The following is a 23,326-nucleotide window of genomic DNA, read 5'->3' as shown; positions in this document are numbered from 1 at the left end:
CCGTCTGCTAAAACATTCCGCCGCCCCTCGGAAAACAGTCGTTCCATTTTTTTTTCACGCGATCACTTCCTTCTTTACACTTGTCATAATGTTGTCATTGCTTTACGTGGGCCTACTATCTGGTTAGTACACTTCAGTACCATACTTTTCAATTGATTAATTGATAGTTATCATTAAATCAAGAGATATATAATCTCAATGTGACCAAAAGCAGAAAGTCTGACTTGGTATCTCATTTAAAATGTTCTGCATCAGACATGTTACTTCATAATTTTGTCACAGCATAAGTTTGAATCTAAAAGTGTTCCTATAAGGCAGCTTTCTTTTCTCATCTTTTTTTCCCCCCATTTGTTTTTTTGATTTTTCAAAATATAAGGTTTAGGTTAAAATAATGGGCTGTTACAATATATAACTACCACCCATTAGTGACTCCCCCCGTGTTGCCTTCAAATACCTGTGTGTGTGTGTGTGCTTGTGAGGATTGACTGACATCTTTCGTCATCTCCCATCTTCTTTTTGGGTCAGACAATGTGTCTTGTTCACATTAGACATGTGGACTAAGACATAATCATAATCTAGTTGCATATATAATCTAGTTATGTATAATCATAATTTAGCTGCTTCCATATCAGTGTCCTGATGTCGTGCACACTAAAGTCTGCCTGCCCGCCGATGCTTGCACGCTCAGAGAAAGCGTATCGTCTGTACCTGCCTGCAGAGGACAGTACAGATTTTATGGATGTTATAACGGGACATCGACTTGGGTGAGATTTTTCCCAGGGCTGCTGATGGTCAGACTGACTGTGACAGAGAGCGAGCGACAGGGAGAGCGGGGTAAAGAGCGCTGCACACAGCTCTACAATGAAGCCAAGATGTAACACACTAAGAAAAATGTTCACATCATTATTAAAAACTCTGGCAAAAAAAGTATGTGTATATGTGTGTGTGTGTATATATATATATATATAGTAGCCTATATGCAACACTCGTAAAGGGTATGCATTGCCCCACAGATGCTTTTCATTATAACGAGTTTGGTGACCTTACATAATACAAAGCATAGCTCTGCCAAGATTGAGCCTGAGCAGAGATCCAATTGCCCAATTTAATAGAAAACACAAGTCCGCAGGGATATTAATCTAAATTGCTCTTCAATTCAAAGTGATGTTACTAACATTCCATGGTTCCTATCTCATTTTGTCATGATTACAATTCATTGCAAAAGTTGAAGAGATGACAAATATTCCTTTGAAAAAATTATTGAATATCATATATCACATATGATTGGAAATTCTAATAATTAATTAGTGAATGTAGATTGTGAGATGAATGTACAGTCTACTCCCAGCCAATGCAGAGCTCTGATTGTGGTACTTTAAAATAGTTCGAACAGGATATTTTAAATACTGCTGCATAATCATTTCTAGGTTTTCTTTACTTAAATTTTTACCTCAATATAATTTTCACTTTGCAGGAAGCTGAATCTCTGCGTTGAGCTGTGCTGATTCCAGTAGCCAGCTGCTGATCCTTGTTTCCCCAGCCACAGAAGACAGTGTGCAATGTGCAGTTCCAGGAGTAACACAGCCACAGCAGACGTCTCCCACAGTAATAGGTTTCACACGACGTACAATAGCCCCGGTGTAAACAACATTTTGTGACTCTCTGGTGTTCAAGCTAATACAGGCGTGTTCTGGGAGACTGCAGATTGAACAGATTTACAAGGTTCAAACTCCCCATACGAGAGCCATTACCAACAGTAAACACATAACTTAAGTCACACAAGCACACTCAGGAGAAACCTAAAAATGCCAAAAGTATTGAGTAAAAAAATATGACCAAAACGTGAAAAGTCAAACGCAAACATTTTTTGTTACGAAATAATTTATTCAGTTATACAAATACAAAACACCTCTCTCACTCAGTTATCATAAAACAGGTGGGTCTTGGCGGTGTTTACCAAATCCCCTCCATGTCAAAATGGATCACCACTCTTAACAGAAACTGACAGCGGTTTGCCCGACGTCGCGATGGAGCTCAGTTCAGATGTTTCAAATTGCAAATGTGAAGACAATCTCCGTTGCTACCTTACAAAATAGGATTGTGAGGTTTTCAATAAGCAACAAACAGCTCGCATACCTGGAACAAAAACAAAACAAAATCCAGTTCGATAATGCATTGTGGACCTGCAGTTACATGAGAATCACTGTGATTACAGACAAAGGTGAAATCTCCTTTTTTCCCGATCGTGATAAGAACGAATCAGCAGTTTTCTCCTGTCCATAATTCGCTGGTCTTCCTCGACTTCGCCACCTCACATCCTAAACTCTCGAGCCGGAAAACGAAGTGATGATACGTTTTGACAGAATGAAATTCAAGTCATATTTATTAAAACTGCTTTCTCCCAATCTGAAAAACACAAAAGTACACAAAGGGGGAATGGGGCGGGGGCTGTAGGTTGACACACAATGTGGAGGGTTAGGGGTTTAAAAGCTTCACGTGAAAACATAATCTTTGCGTGTCATTTTGTCTTGTGCTTTGGCCTTTTAAAAGGGGGAAATGCATCACACTGGTGTCGTTTGGCTGGATGTACCCTCAAAGAGCGACAGCTTAATTAAAAAGGTACAAGTTCTGATATGACCTAAAACCATAAAGAGTTGTTTCTATTGTAGCTGATAAACAAATATGTTTGTATGTAAGTCTCCTTGTTCCGTTCTGTGCCCCCAGCTAGGTCCTCGTCTTGCTGCTGTAAAACGATCGCACATCCGCTCCCGCTATACCGATTGTACGCGTCCAAAGTCTTTTACCGCCGTACGAAACAAGGTGGAGCTCATTAAAAATAAGACGGATCCAGTTTGTTTCAGCTCTGCAGGTTAATGTAGGGGTTTCCTAATTCAGCAGGCTGCTCCACTTGTCCCTGCATCCGACTGATCCTCTCCGAGACGGACAGAGGCTGATGGTTCTATCGCCCGCTGAAGACATGGTGGGCGTTCACACAAGCTCAAGTACCTGCGTGGAGAGAAAAGACAGACGCGTTACATCAGCTACAGTTTAGAATGAGCACAGTCGTTTGACAGGTGACATTTAAAAATGTATATAGAGAGCGCAGAAGGCCAGTATTAACTTTTAATAATACAGACCAAGTGTTCACCCAAAGCAGGAAAATCCTCTTTGCTCGGTTCCGTATACTATGTCGACCCTTCACGTACCTCTAAAACGACTGTTAGTTTTGATAGAATGTAAAAAGGTGCAGTTCAACCAGGTCACAGAAATATATTCTACCATTGCGGTATATAACTATGCAGATCATTTTGATTTGTAATCTCTGACAGTGAACAGCGTTTTATTAGCCCCCCAAACTAAATCCTTCTCAAAGTTTACACCTGGACCCTTTTTCTCCCTATTACATTTGGAAAGCAGGTTATATTAGATCTGAAAAGATGTGTTAACCGTCAAAAAATCTAGTAAAAATGTCTGTCATTTTTCAAGCAACCATGTCAACCTTTCTCTTTCAAAACAGCTGCCAGATTTACGCCAACTGACTGTTTTAACAAGTCACTGTGTATATACACACTTTTATAAACACAGTTTAAAATGCAAACCTTGATTGTCCCTTGACTGTTTGCAGCGATCAGCACATTTGACTCCTGAAAAACAAAATATTAATATTTAAACACAACACAGTTTATGCTTGAATAGAGAATTACCTACAGAACGGTCATAGTGCAATTCGTTTATTTGGATTAAACTGTACAATTTAGAGAAACGCAAGATAACCCAATATGTATTTTTCTTTCGACCTGATCTGTATAGCAGGAGCACAAACTGGTTGGTTTAATATTCTGTGTCGTATATCAAAGTCAACAACAGTGTAGTAATGATGATAAATAATGACTCACTCCATCCGGCAGGGCCCTCCAGCAGACGGCACTGACAAACTCATTTGTGTCGTCTTCCTTCTTGTCTTTGTCCAGGACACTCTTCACCGTGTCAAACTTGAATGTCAACAGTGTCTTGGAAAGTCCTTTGTAGTAAAGGTACAGGGAGTTGTTCTCGCTGCCTGCACAAACATAAATTGTAAAGTTTTAATTGCGGTTATTTTCAGAAAAGGGAATGAATTTGACATCTAGTGATCATGAATCCATGGTGAGCAGCTTCAGATTTTCCTCTGCACCAGTGTTTCTCAACTGGTCTAGCATCAAGACCCACCTTTTGCCTTAGACATGAAGACGTGACCCAAATTTCTGAAAGCGCGTGTTACCCTGACGCATGGCACTTGCTGGCAAACGTGTGTCCTTCAAAATAAAAGCGCTGCATCAAAAATGTTTTTCTTTTATGTTATTCCATAGATTTGTTGTGTGTTGTGGTTTATATCATTTATGATACATTTTTTGTTGTCTCCGCGACCCACTCAAAATGGCCCTGTGACCCACCAGTTGAGAATCACTGCTATACACTTCACACATTTTTTGCAGTGGTGCCCCTGCATGAATTATTAGTAATCTAAGAGGCAGCAAACGATATATGAAACCGATATTTGTCTGCAGTAAAAGAGTGTCAAAAAGTATCAAAATTTGGAATAAAACAAAGTCTTAACACAAAACTTTGTTGAAATGCCTTAATTCACAGAACCTTTCAACATGATCTTAACACAAAAAATGCAGGGAGCTATCAGCAGCTTTACTATGAAGTTGAACAAACAATCAAACATGGACGGGACATCTAAAATCTAGAGAGTAGTGACTGCGGCTGCATCAGAGCCAAAGTAACGCATTTTATGATGAAATGATCTTATCGGCAAATCGGCTTAAAAATGGTCGATACCGATAAACATAAAAATGGTGAATTTCAGCACCGATAATCGATCGACCCCTAATTCCGAGTCAAACACTCACCACAGGCGACGTAGTCTCCGTTGGAAGCGAGGCCCACAAAGTTCTTCTCGTTGATGTGACCCTTGAAGGAGCGCAGACAGTGGGTTTTGTTGACGTTCCACAGCTTCAGCTGGCTGTCTGTTGAGCTGACAATTCAGAAGGGAATAAATTAAGTGTCAGTAGTGTGTGGTACAACCTTCAACTGCTGGTTCCAGGTCAAAGGACATTTTATTGTTATTTGTCTTTTTCCATGAGACGCTCACTTGTTTGTTTTTTTGGATAGCCTAGATGGTCCCCAAAAAATTGTGATTCAGTTCGGGGATTGTGATTCGATCGTACGATCTTTTGGCCAGATTGCCCTTCCCTGTCGTCCACTAACGCAAAGGTTCTGTTCCTGCTGCTCCTAGTCCGCATGCCGTTGTGCACTTGGGCAAGACACTTAACCCTAAATTGCCTCTGACGTTTCTTCTGACAGTGTACTAATGTGTATGGCTGTGACAGAAAAAGAGCAGTAAACAGCAGCGCTTTATGAATGTGTGTGAATGTGATTTGTCCTGTAAAACGCTCTGAGTGGTCAATACTACTAGAAAAGCGCTATATAAATATAGTCCAGTTACCATTTTTAACTATAGCTCAGACTTACGCGGAAACAATTTCGTCTCCGTTGACAAACTTGGCGTAGGACACGGCCTTCCTGTGACCTTTGAACACCATGATTGGCTGCTTGGTGTTGCGCAGGTCGTAGTAATGGACACAGTGGTCTGAAAAAACACGACAAGACAATGGATTGTTTTTAGAGGGGAGAGAACACTGTTGTATATGAGCAAGTTGTCCTCAAAAACTGAAATCGACTCAAAGTATCAGCTACATCCAGTAACCACAAAGGCCGGCGGCCAGAGTAAAATGGCGGTACAACACCTTTGTTCACATTTGCTAAAATGTGTTTCTGACAGGCCGCGTTCTCTCTGCTCTGCTGCCCAGTGGCGTTTACTCAAGACAGTAAAACAACAATTCACAGTTCAAGACAGGGCACCTTCTTTCTCCCTTCCTCCAGACTTTATGGACTTGGACCTCAGAGACAAAACGGAATTGGGTAATGAATCCGGCAATTCACAGCTGCTCCGTTCATCCGATATTAAGTTTCTTGAAGGATTTATCTAGGTACAACAGAATACTTCTAATTCCCCGCTGGAAAGGTAATAAATAGTTTTCAGAAGTTTGTCTGGACCGCCAGAGTCTGTGACAGAAGGAAAAAATGTTATGGTTCTAGAAGGGAATACTGCATCAGCGGTGTGATGTGTGTGGGTCCTCACCCAGGGCAGGACGCAACAATAATGATACAGCTCAAAGAGGGAAAAACACGTTTCTTTGTATGTGGTGAACGAATTCTTTGTTTTTTAACAATTCAGTATCTTTTAAAATCTTAATTCAACCGAGCTGATTGTTTGGCCTGGGTCTGACCTTGTGATGTAACCTGTAAACCTGCTTTTACACTCTGTTAGAGATTTGGACACAGCAAAGTTTCTCATATTAAACTAACCAACAGTTAAATGAGGACAAAGACGAGAGAAAAGCCCGTCACTAACACTTACCTGCGCAACCAAAGGCCAGGTGATACCTTGAGGTTGGACTGAATTTAACACAGCAGACATTGGCCTTGGCCTCGATGCTGGCCACCGAGTTGTCGAGATTGGTTGACCATAACTTCACTAGAAAGAAAAAAAAAAGACAAGACACGAGAATATTTAGACCACGAGTTCAAATTACAGATTAATGAAGAGGAGGAGCTGGAAGAGGATCCAGCTTTGTGGTAAACCTCGGTCACCTTTAGCATCGTCAGAACCGGACGCCAAGAGCTTGGGGTCCATCAGATTGAAGTCAACGCTCCAACACCTCTTTTCATGTTCCTGAGAAAAAAAGAGGAGGAAAACTTGAAAGAGCCATTGATGAAATCAATATTTTAAACCTTAAAGCATCCCATGAGAATGTACTGCTTTATTCTAGGCCAGTCACAATAACTACTTTTTGTTGCACGATACATTGTACCAGATATTATTGCGCTGAACTATATTATCGTCATTTTAAAACCATAATGCATTTATTTTTTCGCATGAGTGCTTTTTTAAAACTCTTTTTAATTTCATGAACTGTGATCTTCAGAATCTCCTTTTAAATCAGACTTTTTTATTCTTTTATTCTTGAGTGTCATCTGTTCTGCTCTGTGCATATAAAGTCAATATATAGAGACAAAGAAGTATTTGGAATCCTGGAATCTTTAACAAGAATTCCAATAAACAATGACCCTTATCACCAAGGTATCATACCTGATAGACTTTGGACCTCTGGCCGGTGAATCCGTCCCACAAGATGACAGTGCCCTCGTAGTCACTGCTGGCCAGAAGGTTTTTGTGATAGCTGCTCCAGCTGATACAGCTACAAGAAAACAAGGCCGCCATTAGTTTCAATTCACAGGGAGCCACTTGCTCAATAACTGCTTCAGACTCAGATTCTTTTGGATGAGTATGTTTTACATATCTTTGCTACAGAAGGAGGATGTTGTCAAACATGAACCTATACACGTCTGCTCAACTGAAGTAAAACAGCAACATGGATACAGTATATTCTTATTACTTTTAGAGCTGTTATGGGATGTCAGATGTCTGAAGGCTTTTGTCACACCATGAAATAATCAAAGAAATTTTATTAATGGAAATGTGGAAAGCAGTGGTGGAACTCCAGAAAGAAGATTAAGTGAAAACTCAGTTTGTTTATCTTGAGATGAACTCTTTAACCAAGTTCCAGTGGAAACTGAACACAACCTGCTCGCTGGCAGGACTTCTGTCTCCTGCGGAGCCTGAAGAAGCTTCAGATAGGGCGATTCATTTTCTCATTTACATAGTCCATATGCATTAGGAGAAGAAGAACCAAAATCCTGAGGCCTTTCTTTACCAACCTTTCCACTTTAATGATCAGGCTGTTCTCAGTTTAAAAACAGAGGCCACACATCAAGGCTTCATCCTCCTCTCAGAATTTAATCCATGTCAGGTTGTGAATCACTTTCCCTGCACTCCAACATTTACTGTATATTACTGTAGAAAAAAAAACTGAAGCTTTAAACAGATGAGGCACTGATCAATGAACAATTATTTCTCCTGTTGTGATTGGTCACGCTTAAGGGACATGATGATTCATTGTGCTGAGTCAACTTAAAGGTTTGAAACCTATAGGACAAAATGGGTTTTCCACAATTTCAGTTCCCTCATTGAAAAATCCAGAAGAGACGTGGTTCGATGGTGAGTCATAGTATCGAAATTCAACTGATCTTCGAGGCTGCGTTTTTTTTAGAGTTTATTAGTGCTGCTTTCTTGAACACTCCCCTGGTAAAAATAAGAGATCAGCACCGCTGCTGAACACTACACTGGTGGGATCTGACAAGAGGCATGCGCAGTGAAGACATGATTCCCCCTACCTGATTTTGGAGTTGCAGGTCATTTCGTTGACGGGGTAGTGGATGTCTACTGCGTCCTGGATCACGGTGCCATACTCAAACACCTTGATCTTCTTTGTCACGCCGGCAATGGCAAAGTAGTCACAGTCACGGTCAAACTCAATACTGGAACACAAGCGTGAAGAACACAGTCGGAGATGGTGAGTGGGCCGATCAAGATCAGTCCTTACTCTGGATACTGGATAAGATACTGGGCTGGAAGAATTTAATACAATTCATTTCTAAATGGCTATTTTTAAGTACGTAAGGGAGAAACTGTGCTGTCAGCCTCATAACATGATTTATTAACACCTTGGGAAATGAAAACGGCAAATTTAATTCACCAAAATTCTGTAATACTATCATCATTTAAATAAAATAAAGGACAGTATGAATTTTGTCTTTGGTCTAACCTGAACAATCTGAGTGTTTTGAGTCCGACAGGAAAGCGGAGTCTTTTTCTTTTCATTACCTGGAGACGATACTGGAGCCGTTGTACAGGTCGCTGGCGTAGGAGAGGGTGGCCAGCGGCCGCACCGAGTTGTAGCGAGTGAACTTGGACAAACACTCCATGAAATCATCCAGCTGGTTCAGGTTTCTGCCCTCGTCTGAAAACACCAGGAACACATATTGTCAATACACCCTTAATACATATATGACACTGAGCAGTAGCTAAATAAAAGTGTTACATATTAATCTGTGAGAGCTGACAACTTTGTTTTTGCAATATTTATTGGAGCCCGACCGATATATCGGTTGGCTTGATAATATCGGTCGATGCAAGCTTTTCACAAACATATCAGCATCAGCGCTTATGTTTACCGATAATAAATCTTTTATCGTACAGAATCAACAATGTAGGGGAAAATAATGCATTTATGTTTACATTTTACGTTAAATAAATCATGCTTATTTTATTATTATTTTCTAAATATTTGGTTGTATTTGAGTTTTCTTTTTTTATTTATGTATCGGTATCGGAAATGTTGTACTCCCTAATATAGATATCGGCATCGGTCCCCCAAAATCCGTATCGTTTGGGCTCTAATATTTATATTATAAAGTTATAGTCTGAGGACATTTGGTTTGAGTTCGGCAGTTGGTTTGTGTGGCACATGACGTGCAGTGGGGTCCAACAGTCTGAGATCCCATTCCAATTACAGGGCTTTCACACGCTGGGTCCAACTGCGGTTACCCTAACCCATATCGAAAAGTTGAAGGAGCTTCATAAATAATGATTGTCCTCAAATTCAAATAATAACCAAAAAAAACAAAACAAGATTGACACCATCATCCTTTATTCAGAATCTGGTAAAGCTAAAAAATCCTAGCTTTACCAGGTACTGAATAAAGGATGATGGTGTCAATCTTCCAAAGATAAGAGCTGAGACATCTCTCCACAAAATTTGTACAACAGCGAGTTTGTGGTAAATGTGGTCTTTACTTAAAGAAAGTAAGCGACACCGTCCTCCGGAGGTTTCGTACCTGTGATGCGAGACATCTTGTTGGAGAAGTAGCACTGTTCTAGATCCTCGAAGTGGGCCGTCAGCCTCTTTCTCCTCGACGCCAGGGTGCTGTTGTACCAGGTCTGTCGTTTCCCCTGGAAGGAACAGTACAGTCTGATCACGCTAACATTCCTTCGGTTTAAGAGCTATTAATAGTTTTACTGAGCATTCTTTTGTGATTTTTATGTGAACACTACAATGAAATGTACACCTACACTTGAGAGACCCGTTTGTTAAATATCCAAAACTTTAAAGTCGCTGACGATTTTATAAAAAACATTTTCTAATAAGAGATATTCCAATAAATAGTTATTTAACAAGATACTGACAATATCAAAGACATAGGCAGAGATCACACAGTACAAACAGTAATAAGCCAAACTGAGTGTGTGTTTCTTTGACTTACCTGGGTTGTTCCACCAAATCCTGGAGGCTGGCTGTAGTCTGGTGGCTCAATAATACTGCTGCAGCTACTCAACAAAACAAAACAGACATGTGAGACAAATGATTGACGTGTATACAGTATGTATGTGCTTGTTGATATATTTTGCCAAGTATCTGCTTCATAAAGACACATTAGTTGTTATAGGACAAAAGGTAAAACATAGGCATCAATAAGGGTTCGGCTGTACCTGGGTGAGGGTGAGGGTGAGGGAGCCTCCACATTGGGCACTGTGCACTCTGCCTCCATCACTGGGGAGTACAGCCCGCTCATTTCCTGGAAGATGACACAGAAAGAAAAAAAAAACAAGTTTGTCTTCCTCCAGCTGCGATGATGATGAATGGCTCCAGCCATTTCGCAACATTACACAGTTCCATAATATTCACGCGTACTTCCGGTCTAACTTCCCCATGAGAATTACAACTTGGTAAAACATCTTCGGTTCACAGATTTGACAAAGTCCAACACTGCGAGTCCCTCCTCAGTCAAACCTGAAACCTTTTGTTTTTTGGAAATATCGGGAGCATCTATATTCTTTGATTTCTTTAGAGGATTAATAAGCATTTTCTGATTCAGAAAATGAAAGTATGTGTATCCTCCAGCCCATGTGTTCAGAGTATGACCCGGAGAGAGACACCTAAATCTTGACACAAATTCTGCCATCAGTCTCTAAAGGTTTTCATACATTTCCTTCATAAACTACTGCCGCTGACCCGTGTTTAGAAGCCGGCCACACTACAATGACTAGCTCCCAATGTTTATAAAACACCAATGTGCAGCTTTGCCTCTCCCCGTGAATCTTTGACTCACTCTTCTCCTTCCACCTCACAGTTTCGAGGTTTATGCTCGGGGAAGTGGGAAGAGTTTGGCGTTTCTTTACCTCAACACGCTTGATGTCCTCCTCAAGGAAGTTGAGCTCTTTCTGTAGCTGCTCCAGTTGCTGTTGACGGAGCCAAAAACACATGAGTACGCCAGCCTGCCATTTTATTTTAATTTATCATGACATATAGCTATTTAACAAGTAATTAAAATCTTTAAAAGTTGACTTATCTCCAGTACATAAATATTTTTTACATATGCCAACTGGTCGCTCTATATATAACTGGACAAGAGCTCTGTACGGTTAAATGTAGCTTTAGCTTTTTTTAACAAATGCACCTCTCTCTTGTTTCTTCTGGCTTCTTTGAGGAACTCCATGAGGATCTGTCTCTGAGCCGCTTGAGATTCCTAGTGGAGAGACAGACAAAGTGCATACTTTAATCACAATGCAAGTACAAGCCACAGAACAGTCTGCTTAACCACCAATGAGATAATGAGACGGATGAACAAATCTTTAGTCTTTTGGTCCATTTCATTTCTTACATCTTTTCCCCCCCTTGCAAACGGTAAAATAAAAATTAATTATTCATCTCTAGTACACAGTCTGTAGATTCACAATCAACACAATTATTTTGCATTTGAGTAAAGTCAATTATTCGGTTCTGCCTTTTTTGTTTGTCATTTAATGAAAATGTTATACATCTGTAGAGACGTATGAAAGTACCAAACAGAATCACCATGACACCAAAGTGCTCATCTCATATCTGAGACAACAGGAGCCACAAATAGAGAAAGTGTGTCATTCAATTCTAAAGCAGACAACATGTGAACACTGTGGCTACGTGTTTCTTGTGCGTTTAAATGCCCGTCGTGACAAAATGAATGGCGGGCAGGAAGCCGAAAACATACGTATTTTGGACTGATGCTCTTAACTTGTAATTAAAAAAAGAAAAGTAGTTTAAACCAATACAAATACCAGGAAAGATCAGCTACAACAACCACTGCAGATGTTCCCGTGAACGTGAAACACGAAAGGCGGAGAGAAGAAGTGGATGCCGCTACTTTAGATTTCAGATTTGCCACAGCTGAATCAAACTACAAACGTGGGAAATGCAACACTTGCCAATCCCCCCTTTTCCCCCATTGTTACCCATATTATAAATCACATCTTAAATGGCTTATTATCAGCAAAGAATACGAGTAAATATTTATCAATACAATATATGACTGAAAGACCTTTAAGTTGCATATGTATGTATATATGTGCTTTCAAAGTATTTCCCAGGCTAAAACTTTTGATGTTGTAACCTTGACCATTGACAGATGACAAAATTCAAGTAAAAGAAGCGCTGGTCCTGATCCTAATCCAAACCAATTTGCCAAGTTGAATCCAAACTGGAATTAAAACTGCCCAAGTTATCACTGTGAAAGACAGACGGGCAGTAAGAAGTCGTGTTAGTGTAGAACATAGGCAATCAGAAATTTCACCTGGCTCCTTTGCTTTAATACAAACCATAGTATCCTGCAGAAAACCAAACAAGGCTCTGTGTAACAGTACAATATATCTATAACACAAAATGTGTTATAGATATATTGTAAATGAAAATGGAGAAACTGAATGCCTGATTCAAATGTTTTCCAAAGTGCCAATTATCACAGGTAACAGAGCCAGCACCCAGGGGACATAAACACTGACAATCCCACATTATCAACACTTACCGGCATTTTCACAGACTCCACAAAACAATGTCCTTCACAAATCTGCTGCGGCGGCCACTTTAGGATACTAGGTAAAAGTCTATTCCCCAGCTAGCCTTCCTTAAAAATCATTTCATCTGCATACAGTAAGGGCTTATAGCACAGTTGATATTAAAAACAGATTAACGTGTAAATGTATAGTGTCGGTGGTCGGCCCATGTCTCCAGTCTATCACATTAAGTAACAAAGCTTCACCGCGTAAGCCTAGAAACATACGTGGTATATTTCAGGGGTGAAAATATTCCTGCATGAAGACAGCAAGAGTCTATTTTGACCTTCGCTGAGCCTTGTGATCTGACAGACTGATATTGAACATTGAATAAATAAAAGGTGATGATGCCTTTCGTTCAGTAATAAAAGACGATGGTGACATCATTATGATGTCTTAATTTGCTTGCTAAACGTTTCTCCCTTCCTCCCAAACTGCTGAGCTAGTAACTCTGCTCCACTGAGTCGGAGAATATGACAGTTGACTTCTATACTGATTTGGGAGAACTGTTAATATAAACATAATTTACACTTGCAGTTTATGATGAGGTTCTCTGTTTGTTCTATTAACGAGTGCAGACCTTCATATGCATAGCCTGGGACACAGACCAATTCTGGGAGCTCATTTAAATGTGCTCTGCCAGAATACAGTCTGAAACCCCTCTATTGGGAAGTGATTTCCCAAGACAGAAAACTTGCCGGTTCTAAAGTTCTATGTTGTAGTGGGTTTGTTTGCAGTTCAAGAGCAGACAGTGAAATGTGTCCTCTTATGTGACGCAAGTTCAATTTCAAAACTGGAAAGGTTGCGGCTCAAACTTCTCCTTTCACGTGACTTGTTTTCATGTCACACGCACTGACAAAGACAGGGGGGAAAAAAGGGGATGTGGCGTGCTACAAGTGTGTCAGTGTGTAAACCAGTAAACACACTTACGCTTTTGTCCAAAGGGCCAAGTTGGGAGATAACTGAATAATACCATTTCATATGCGCTTTGGGTGCATGAAAAGCGCTTTATAAATCAAATATATTATTATTATTATTATATGACTCAACAACTCTTCGATGCAGCCTTAAAGCTGTGGCACAACTGCTGGATAATGTGATTACCAGAGGTGTTACGGCTCGTGCTGTCCTCCGTCACAAATACGACCACGTTCACAGAAAAACTATAACATCAATAAATCAACACTCAGACTGTAGACAATCTAGTGCTGTCATGCACGGAAAAAACTTCCAGCGTTGCTTTTGGAAGTGATTATGGTGAAACTTTGAAGGAAGTACGCAAGTAGATTAAAACCCAGAATCCGTCTGGTGTGAGGCGACACTGTGCCGTCCATTATTCACTTGTTAACCTTTAATAACCACGTGGTAATTTTATTCTTTTGGACATTTTATCGTTGCTTGATCCCAATCAACTTTGTGTGAATCTCGCATTTGGCAAGTGACTCTGTATCTTCCTCCTTCATCGTGGACTAACATGCTATGAGTCATCAATGACTATCACACCCTTTAACATGGAATATTGCGAATAAATGTCAATCGTGATTCCCAAAACCCCAAGATGATGTTTGTGTTCCACACACCAAAGATTTTACTGGTCATACTGTCTGGTTTACTGTCATAGAGGAGCAAAGAAACCAGAAAACATTCACATTTAAGAAGCTGAAATCAGAGGGTTTTTGACTCTTTCCCCCCCATAAAAACTACTTGATTAATCGATTATCAAAATAGGTAGCGATTAATTTAGCAGTCGATTAACTGTTACAGCTCTAGCGGGGACCAAAGATTAAACACATGTCTGTCCAGCCACAGCCGCCTTCTTACCGCCTCCAGCTGCTTCTTCTTCTGAACCAGGAGCTCCAGCATCAGATTGACATTGGCCAGGTCCAAGTTCTCTTGGTCTGGACTCAAAACATCCTGGAAGACCTGCCACCTGGACCCGTTCTGGAAGTCAGAGACATGGATCAGTAAAAGACACTTTATGGATTTCCTTTTAAAGTGAGTGTGAGTTTTGAATGCACTGTACTTACAGGATGATCTAATTTTAGTCTCTTCTCCTCCGACCTTTGTTTCTGTTTAAGGATCAGCTCGTTTACTGGAACACGGGAGTTTGGGTGGAGAGCCCGGTGGAGAAGGGGTGAATGGGAGAGGTGATGTAAGTAAACAACAGAAACAGTTTATCACAGAGTAACTTCCACAATAGACCTATGACACTTTGAGGTGAGGCAGTTAATTTGATTCACTTGACATACTCTTCGAAAGAACCAATGGCAAAAGTCATTAAATGTCAAAACTAAGTTTCATTAAATCCTTTTTAAGAAGACATGTGGGTACTTTCTATCAACACTGATGCACTTTCACTGGAGTCTGTCCTCCTCAGGATTTTAAAACATAAATTCTGGATTATTAATATTTTATTTACCAAGCAATCCACTGGGATTCTAGTGAGACTTTACTTTAAGATTCTAATGGATAAAGGGCAGAACAGCTTCATTTAAGAATGGCTAAGGCTGCAGGTGGAACCTTAATGAGATTTGAGCAGCAAAACAACATGTATTTGTTCAAATGTTGACAAATGACATATTCAAGTCCTGATGACACGAGAAGTTTTTACACTTTTGCAGACTATTATCATTATCTTAACTTCATCCAAAATATATAGGATTTCACTGTGGCATTAAGCGTTAGATAAAATTCCAACCTAATTAATTCAGATTATCTGAGTTTAGGATTATTATATAAAAAGATGTCCACCGTTGTGTTAACATGCAAAAACAGAAGTCACTTTGAGCAGAAGTGTGAGAATACTTAAAACTGCAGAACTTTTTTTGGGGTGAGGTGAAAGGAGCAGAAGAGCAAAGTAGGTCAGAAATAAAAAATATCAGTCTTCCGAGTTGCAATACCTACCAAGAAAGTTTGGATAAAGCTGATCTACATTATCCACGATATAGTTACACTTGGGACATCTGTTGCTGTCCTCCAGGCTCTGGCGGATGCACTTGAAACTGCAGCGAGGGGAGAAAACCCGAAATGAACTGTGGAAACGACTGGAAACAGTGACATGAGTACAGCCCAGACTACCAGTGATCAAGCTACGTTAAGTGTGAAGCCATGTAATGCACGGACAAATTTGGACTTCTCTGAATTATTTGCACCAGTCTAAATCATCTAAACATACTAATACTTGTTTGCAAGGGAAACAACATGCACCTGTCGATGATGCTAATGTTGTTTTTTTGTTTGTGGAAGTGGGAACTGTGAAAGACATGTTTGGTTTTACCATAGCATATCTTTTTATGGGGGCTGCACGGTGGTCTAGCGGTGGTCTTAGCACTATCGCCCCACAGCAAGAAGGCTCTGGGTTCGAATCCCTGGTCATGCCAACCAGGGCCTTTCTGTGTGGAGTTTGCATGTTCTCCCTGTGTATGCGTGGGTTCTCTCCGGCTTCCTCCCACAGTCCAAAGACTTGCATAACCAGGGCCTTTCTGTGTGGAGTTTGCATGTTCTCCCTGTGTATGCGTGGGTTCTCTCCGGCTTCTCCGGCTTCCTCCCACAGTCCAAAGACTTGCAGAATGGGATTATGTTAATTGAAGACTCTAAATTGACTGTAGGTGTGAATGAGAGAGTGATTGGTTGTCCGTCTCTGTATGTGGCCCTGTGATAGGCTGGCGACCTGTCCAGGGTGAACCCCGCCTCTCGCCCAATGTAGGCTGGGATTGGCTCCAGCGACCCCGTGACCCTTAAATGGATAAAGCGGTAGAAGATGGAAGGATGTAACTTTTTATGGCCAAGACGAGTCTCGGAGCTTGTTGGAAAGTCGTTGCCCACCTCCGTCCCCGCCTGTGGGCATCACTGATACACACGGTGCGTCCGAGCAGCGCCTCCCTTTTCTCACACAACCTTCATACAGTTTGCCTCTGTCACGACTGAACACTCACCAGAAACTGTGGCCGCACTTCGTCATGTGCGCCTCCTCGATCATTTCGAAGCAAATGGGACTGGAAGGGCAAAGAAAGTCGTGTTAGGTGCGAGTCGACCTCCAGAGCTCAAACTTAACGGTTAGCTTCTCAACACCCTGCATGCGCACATCAACCCCCCCGCCCCCGCCCCCCCGCAGCAGTTTCTCTACGTCTAACTGTGCTTTCAAATACAAAACAACTAACCAGACAAAGTCGTTGCTTTTGTCTTCGTAGGAATTCAAGAGGCCGTTGTATAAAGGTGCTTGGTGGAGGGATCTCTTTCTGCCGCCGGAGGACACGGAGGGTCTGCTCAGAGAGGCGAACCCGCCGCGGGGCGACGGCACGGCGGCCAGATTTGGCACCGCCAGGGCGCCCTCGCCGGCCGCCGCCGCCGCTGCTGCGAGCGTCCGGGTGGGCACGACGTTTCCAGAGTTGTTGCCATTGCTCGTGACGGCGTTGCCGCCGCCGCCGCCGTTCGAGTTCCCACCGCCGCCGCCGCTGCTGCTCGTGCTGGGCACCGAACCGGCCCCGCCGGCGCTCTGCTGCGGCCGGCTGCCTGACATCGCGGCAAAGGGGCCGAGAAGGAAAGAAAAGCTCCCCGAAGTCCGCGGCGTTGCTGCTCAAAGCATCCGGCCGAGCGCTGCTTGTGTGGCCGCTTTAGCGGGTCGGGCTAGCTAAGCTGGCTCGCCTGAGCGCTAGCATCCTGGGAAAAGGCGACAGTGGCCGAAACGCCCGGCGCGCTTAAAACGCGCGCGTTGCAGCCCTGCTTCGACTTCTGTCACTGACGGCGTATTAGAAAATGTGGGCAGTGCAAAAAAGGCAAACAGACACGAACACCGAAACGGACGCGAACCACCACAACTGCGTTGTTCGGGAGATTAGCCGGCTAGGTCTCTTAGCCGGACAGGGATCGCATTGAGTTTCCTCGATTACCCAGGGTGCCCCTGGCCGTCAGTTACCGCCCCCTAGCGGGAAGGAGTTTAACTACGCTGGTGGACATGAACGACACTGCAAAGTTTGATATTGTCCCCCCTCCATTTGTATAACCAAACTGCTTGATTCCATCATGAGCAGTTTCTCTTTTGACCTTTGAAACAGGACAATGAGACAAAATATTTCAACTCAAAGGCGCACTTGCTATTTTTTTTTCTCAGCTTTCAACCGCATATGCATGATGCTACGGAAATCTTAGGAAAAGCAACTACATAGTTGAGATCATTTTGCCTAAGAAAATGAATCCAGTACACCAGCTCAAACAAGTGCCCATAGCCATGCAATTCAGCTCCACAACTAAACGAGTAATATCTATCTATCTAGAGAAGGATAGAAAAAAAGGAAAGGAACATTTATTGTAGAGTTGTGTCCTATTTTGGCCTCTCAGTGTAAAGACTGTCAGTTTTCGAGGTCATGGTTCACCATCTGCTGTCAGAAGTCATCCTGATTACATTTAGCCATGGAAATCAAAAGAGATAAAAGATCAATGTATCAGCGAACTTGATAATCATAAGATCACACGAAGACTTAGAAGGTTCAACTATCACATTAAAATGATAAGTTCCTCTCAGAAACTTAAAGGAATGTTATGATTAAATCTTAGATTATCAAATGTACATTAAACAAAGTAACTGAGCGCCACAGACACTGGTTTCTCTTGAAGGATATTATGATGATTTCCAGAGCCGGCCCTAGCCTATATGGGGCCCTTAGCAGAATTTGATTTGCCCCCCCCCCCCCCCCCCCCCCCACTGCCACTAATACTATTGTCAATGTTTGATCGTTTGTACACCTTCTGTAAATCGAACACACCCATTATGAATTTAATGAGTGGAATCTGGCTGTGGTTATATTTTATTAGCTAGCGGTTAGCTAGCGGTTAGCTAGCTATCGTTACTTGACTGAACCAAAGGCTTGTTGGATGGCTATATATCCGGGGAATGTTTATGGTAAACCATTGAAATTAGTCATGTCCCTTTTTGTGACATTGTTTTTATTTAAAACTTTATACGCTACTGCCTTTTCCATCAACTGTCTAATTGACTATGGCTGTATCTTGCCTACAGTCATATTGGACATGGGGCCCCCCCTGGTGGCCAAGGGGCCCTAAGCAGCCGCTTAGTTCGCTTATGCCTTGTGCCGGTCCTGATGATTCAGTCTGTCATGGAGTGCCCCCTCCAACAAGCAGCCAGGTCACATCCCCAACGTGCAGCCAGTGGTCGTGCCAAGAGAAACAGTGTCGTGTCATTCAAGCATCCACCTGCAGCTTTGCAAATAAAACCTACCGAGCACTAACATATTCATGCTCACAGTTTATCCAGCCTGCTCTACTTGCTTTTCCATTTTTTATTTTTTTTTTACCTCCGCGTGGGCAAATAAGGGGTTCCTCCATGTCAGCATGCACAACGTGGATTTTCCCATGTTTTTGTTTGCGGAAGAAGTTTACACGTATCATTATGGAGCTCCGTTAGGATGTGAACTCAGGTTTTTCAGCAGGAGGAAAACTACTGGATACGCCGAAATACATTTTCCTGAAGAGGACCACCGTGTAAAAAATGTCTTTCTCTATGCTGCGCAGCTTCAATCACGTTCGGTTTAATTCAACGTGACTCAAAATAGAGTCAAAGTGCTCTTGCAAAAATAGAAACAAAAAAATAAAGCAAAAATGGCAGTCTCGCTGCATTCAATACAACTCAAACATAAAATATGGATCCTACAGATCCCTTTAAAGATACAATTGTAATATTTTTTATGTCACGTATCTCCATAACTTTAAATATGATTTCTTAGTCGCATGAAGATAACATATATGTTAAAAAAAAGATAGTATGCAACTCGCATATGAAGTCAGACTAAAATATCAGGTTTTTGTTTTTAACACTGTAAAAAACTGACTCTGAACAAGAGCCTTTGATCAAAACCCCTGCATACACCGTGTTGCATTTGTCCCCCTCTGCCCCTCCCCCTCCTCCCCCTTTCTATTTTATACCAGTGGTGGTGAAAAGCTTGCCTTCTTTCTTTCTCCCCTTTTCGTCTTTCTTCCCCTCCTCATTTTTCCTGCACATCAGCCTGGATTTTCTCCTGATGCCCCCCCCCCCTTTTTTTTTGCATGAGGAACCTGGTTGTTTGTCATCGTGTGTGTGTGTGTGTGTGTGTGGAGCCGGAGTGTCAGCAGTGTTGTTGCACTGGAGGTTAGCGAGCGGCCGAGAGGTAAAAGAGAAAGAGTGAGTGACACAGAGAAAATAATGAGGGTGTGTGGAGAAACGAATGAATGAGTGAGTGAATGAGTGAGGAAAAGAGTGTGTGAAAGATCGAGAGAGAGAGAGAGAGTGAGAGCAGAGAAGAGAAGACAGAGAGCGGGCCTCAGGGTCGGTGAGGTCAAGACCGACAAGCTCAGATGAAGGATAATCTGTGGAGGTCCCTTACAGTGGGGGGTGAGGCCCCGGTGGAGCACACCCATTCAGACTCCCTCTCTCTCTCACACACACACACATACACACACACACACACATACACACACACACACACACACACTGCACACCCCGAAATCGCTCTCTTCTTCTCTTTCTGCTGTCTCTTCTCCTTCACCCTTTTTTGTGTTGCTTTCTCTTCAAACCCACCCTTCCTTTTTCTCTCTCTCTCTCTCTCTCTCTCTCTCTCTCTCTCTCTCTCTCTCTCTCAACACAGTTGCAGCTGGATTTCAAAGGGCACTTTGCCAGCAGAAAAAACTGAATGTTTAGCAGGCAGATCCCTCAGTCAGGCAGGCTGGGATTGTGGAATTCCTGCCTCCCACTCTTTAGGAACAGTTTTTTTGCCCCTTCGGGGGCCCCTGCCATAACTGCCAGCGGGCCTCCTCCTCCATCTCCATCTCCAGCCTCGAGCCTGGCCCCTGTTTGCAAATTGAGCCTAACAAAAAATAGTGGGCCATGAGGGGGGCAACATTCAAGAAGGTGTGGGACGGCAACAACTGCCTATATTGTAGCCACTGATATATATTTTTTTTTAATACACAGAGGGTGAATAATAAGAGATGTGCATTGTGTTATTTGTCTTCAGCAGGTCATCAACAAAAGATTTTAAATCCCTTACTTGTGAAACACAAAAGTCTTCCAACACGTGACACCTCATTGAAGCTACAAGGTTATTATTGTGATTTTAAATAGATTATGTTTGTAGTGTCTGGAAACATCTCGGTCAGTACACCTGTGAGTTATAGGACGGCCTGCACAAGCTGCCAAAATCTATTCTTCCTTTTGTATCATTCAAGAGTCAAAATATTCAATGCATACACAATAAGCTGCAAAAACACAGTTTGCATGATTCATTATTATTATTATTATTTTTTTTTCATCATTTTTTAAATCTTTATAATAATGCTAATTCTGCAATGAGTGCAATGCTCCATGTGGGGTATTAAGGTAGGTTTCATTGCTGTGGATCTGTGGAATCACTTCTTCTGCTGGCAGAAATGACACAAACACTCTGACTGTGACTGCACAGGCTGTTGTCTGATTGTGAGGTGTGAACATTTTCCTAGAATCTATGGAAAATCTTCTAGGTACTTAAAAAAATGTCACCTTGACCTTGGAATGGTAAGTTTGACAAAAACCTCAAGGTCACCGTATTTGGACTATACTGCAGAACAAACTCTCAGATGTGGCTGAAAGCCCCAGAAGAGTGTGTAAGTAGAATTTTTTTTCTTTTTTCAAAGAAAAACAACAACACTGTAATGTGGTATTTGCAAAAATATAATTTAATGGTGCATGCAGATGTATATATCACGTTGTTTTTTCATAAGAGCACGTTTTGATTTGTTCATGTAGCTACATCAATAAAACGCAATAATAAAAACATGTTATTTGATGGCATTTTTCACCTTCAGTTGTGCAAATATTATATAATAACCCCCCCCCCCCCCCTCCATTCTCCTGACACCTCTCCTGCCTCCATTCCTCCCTCTCACCTGATACTTCCTCTCCCTGTCCGACTCAGGCCACACGAGCGCAAGAGTTCACAGCGAAGCAAGTAGCATATTGGGATGATAAAAGAGCTTGCAAACAATCTTTTCATGTGCGAGACAGATGTTGTGCCTGTCTGTGCTGCACCGCTGAGGAGAGCCAGAGCATGAGTGAGCGAGATATATAGATCAAGCGAAGGGGGGAGGAAGGGAGGAAGGGGAAGGGGGTAAAAGGAAGAGAGAAAGGGGGGAAAGGCAGGGGGAAGGAGAGGGTTACTCAAACCTCATCTCCTTCACTTTTGATTGTGTGAGTGTGTGTGGTGGAGTGTGTGTGTGTGTGTGTGTGTGTGTGTGGGGGGGGGGGTACGAAGGTATGAGATCGAACAAACCTATGTTACTGTACTCCGCAAGCATTCATCCACTGTCAGTCTGACAGGAGAGACATTCAAGAGGACAGGACCACTGGCGGAGAGAAAGTCACTCGGAATCATTTTGAGGGGAGTGTCTTCATCATATGCCACCTAAACTCCACTATCTAATATGATAAGACATATGTGTATATTTTTACGCCATTTGAAGACATGCCGCTTTGGAAATAACGATTTTACACACAAAACCAATGATGCGCACGTAAAGTACAGGCTGAAGTAACTTATTTTATAATAAAAACCCTTGATAGTAGCTTTAAGTTGACATATAAAAATGCATCAGTTAAAATAATGCAGTAATAGGGCATAATCAACTTTATTGGGTTGGGAATTTTTGCTGTATGTACTTACTTGCATGTGTCAAAACAAAAGTAAAGCATAATAACTCAGAAATATGTCCCCACTGAATGTTTATCGAGGTGTTATTACTGATGCAGGTATGTGGAGAAGCCGATTTGATATACTTTTACATTTGATGTACATTGTTCTGTTGGGGATTTGAATTTTAACAGTGCAACACATTCTGCAGGCTCACTACATTTTTTTTCTCTCACCAGTAAAGTAACTAGCAGTCAGTACAGAGAGGGACAAATAGTAACATTTCTCTAGTGGAGGATGGAAAAGCATGAAATGGAAATGTATGATTTCAAAGACTTTTAAATGACACCCCACCATTGCTGTCACATTTTGAATGCCACAGTTTTTTTGTTTTTTACACTTCTGCTGTTACTTACAAGGATCTGCTCACCCACCAAAGGAGGGTGGCTGGATGAATGAGGTATGAGGAGAAAAATAATAAATACATAAATAAACTTCACAACCCCCACCGACCCACCCTCTCTCTCTCTCTCTCTCTCTCTCTCTCTCTCTCACAAACATACACACACACACACACACACACACCGGAGCTCCACCACCATCACCACCACACTTTCCCCTACCGGTAATGTCAGGGCGGGCAGGGGCTCTCTGATAAAAAAAAAACAAAAAAAAAAAACTTTGGACTCTGGAGAATACGAGGTAGAGAGAGAGACAGAGAGAGGGGGAGGGGGGGGGGGGGGGGGGGGGGGGTGGAGGAGTGAATGGAGGAGGATATTACAACCACTGCATGGACCGGTGC

At 42.0% G+C, this 23,326-nt stretch overlaps 1 protein-coding gene across 2 annotated transcripts; it reads right to left on the bottom strand.

The window, feature by feature from the left end:
- Window positions 1-1,863: 1,863 nt before the first annotated feature.
- On the bottom strand, window positions 1,864-17,776 carry cop1 (COP1 E3 ubiquitin ligase). 2 transcript variants are annotated; one of them, XM_035633449.2, is made up of 20 exons: window positions 17,032-17,772; window positions 16,807-16,866; window positions 15,776-15,873; window positions 14,899-14,963; window positions 14,693-14,812; window positions 11,464-11,532; window positions 11,186-11,245; window positions 10,496-10,581; window positions 10,270-10,333; window positions 9,844-9,958; window positions 8,831-8,966; window positions 8,341-8,484; window positions 7,196-7,304; window positions 6,697-6,778; window positions 6,464-6,580; window positions 5,515-5,632; window positions 4,893-5,017; window positions 3,897-4,057; window positions 3,600-3,644; window positions 1,864-3,006 (listed from the first exon to the last, which is right to left on the bottom strand). In XM_035633449.2, exons 1-20 carry the CDS (start codon window positions 17,388-17,390, stop codon window positions 2,989-2,991), a joined length of 2,151 nt encoding a protein of 716 aa, XP_035489342.1. In that variant the 5' UTR covers window positions 17,391-17,772; the 3' UTR covers window positions 1,864-2,988. The 2 variants fall into 2 exon arrangements, with proteins under 2 accessions (XP_035489342.1, XP_047187752.1); XM_047331796.1 differs by lacking the exons at window positions 1,864-3,006; window positions 3,600-3,644; window positions 3,897-4,057 and adding an exon at window positions 4,089-4,292 and having other exon boundaries at window positions 17,032-17,776.
- Window positions 17,777-23,326: the final 5,550 nt, after the last annotated feature.

This window comes from Scophthalmus maximus, chromosome 5 (genome assembly GCF_022379125.1).
Source record: "Scophthalmus maximus strain ysfricsl-2021 chromosome 5, ASM2237912v1, whole genome shotgun sequence".
NCBI lineage: Eukaryota > Metazoa > Chordata > Actinopteri > Pleuronectiformes > Scophthalmidae > Scophthalmus > Scophthalmus maximus.
Note: the sequence above shows the minus strand (reverse complement) of the source record. Positions and strands in the feature narration are given on the sequence as shown.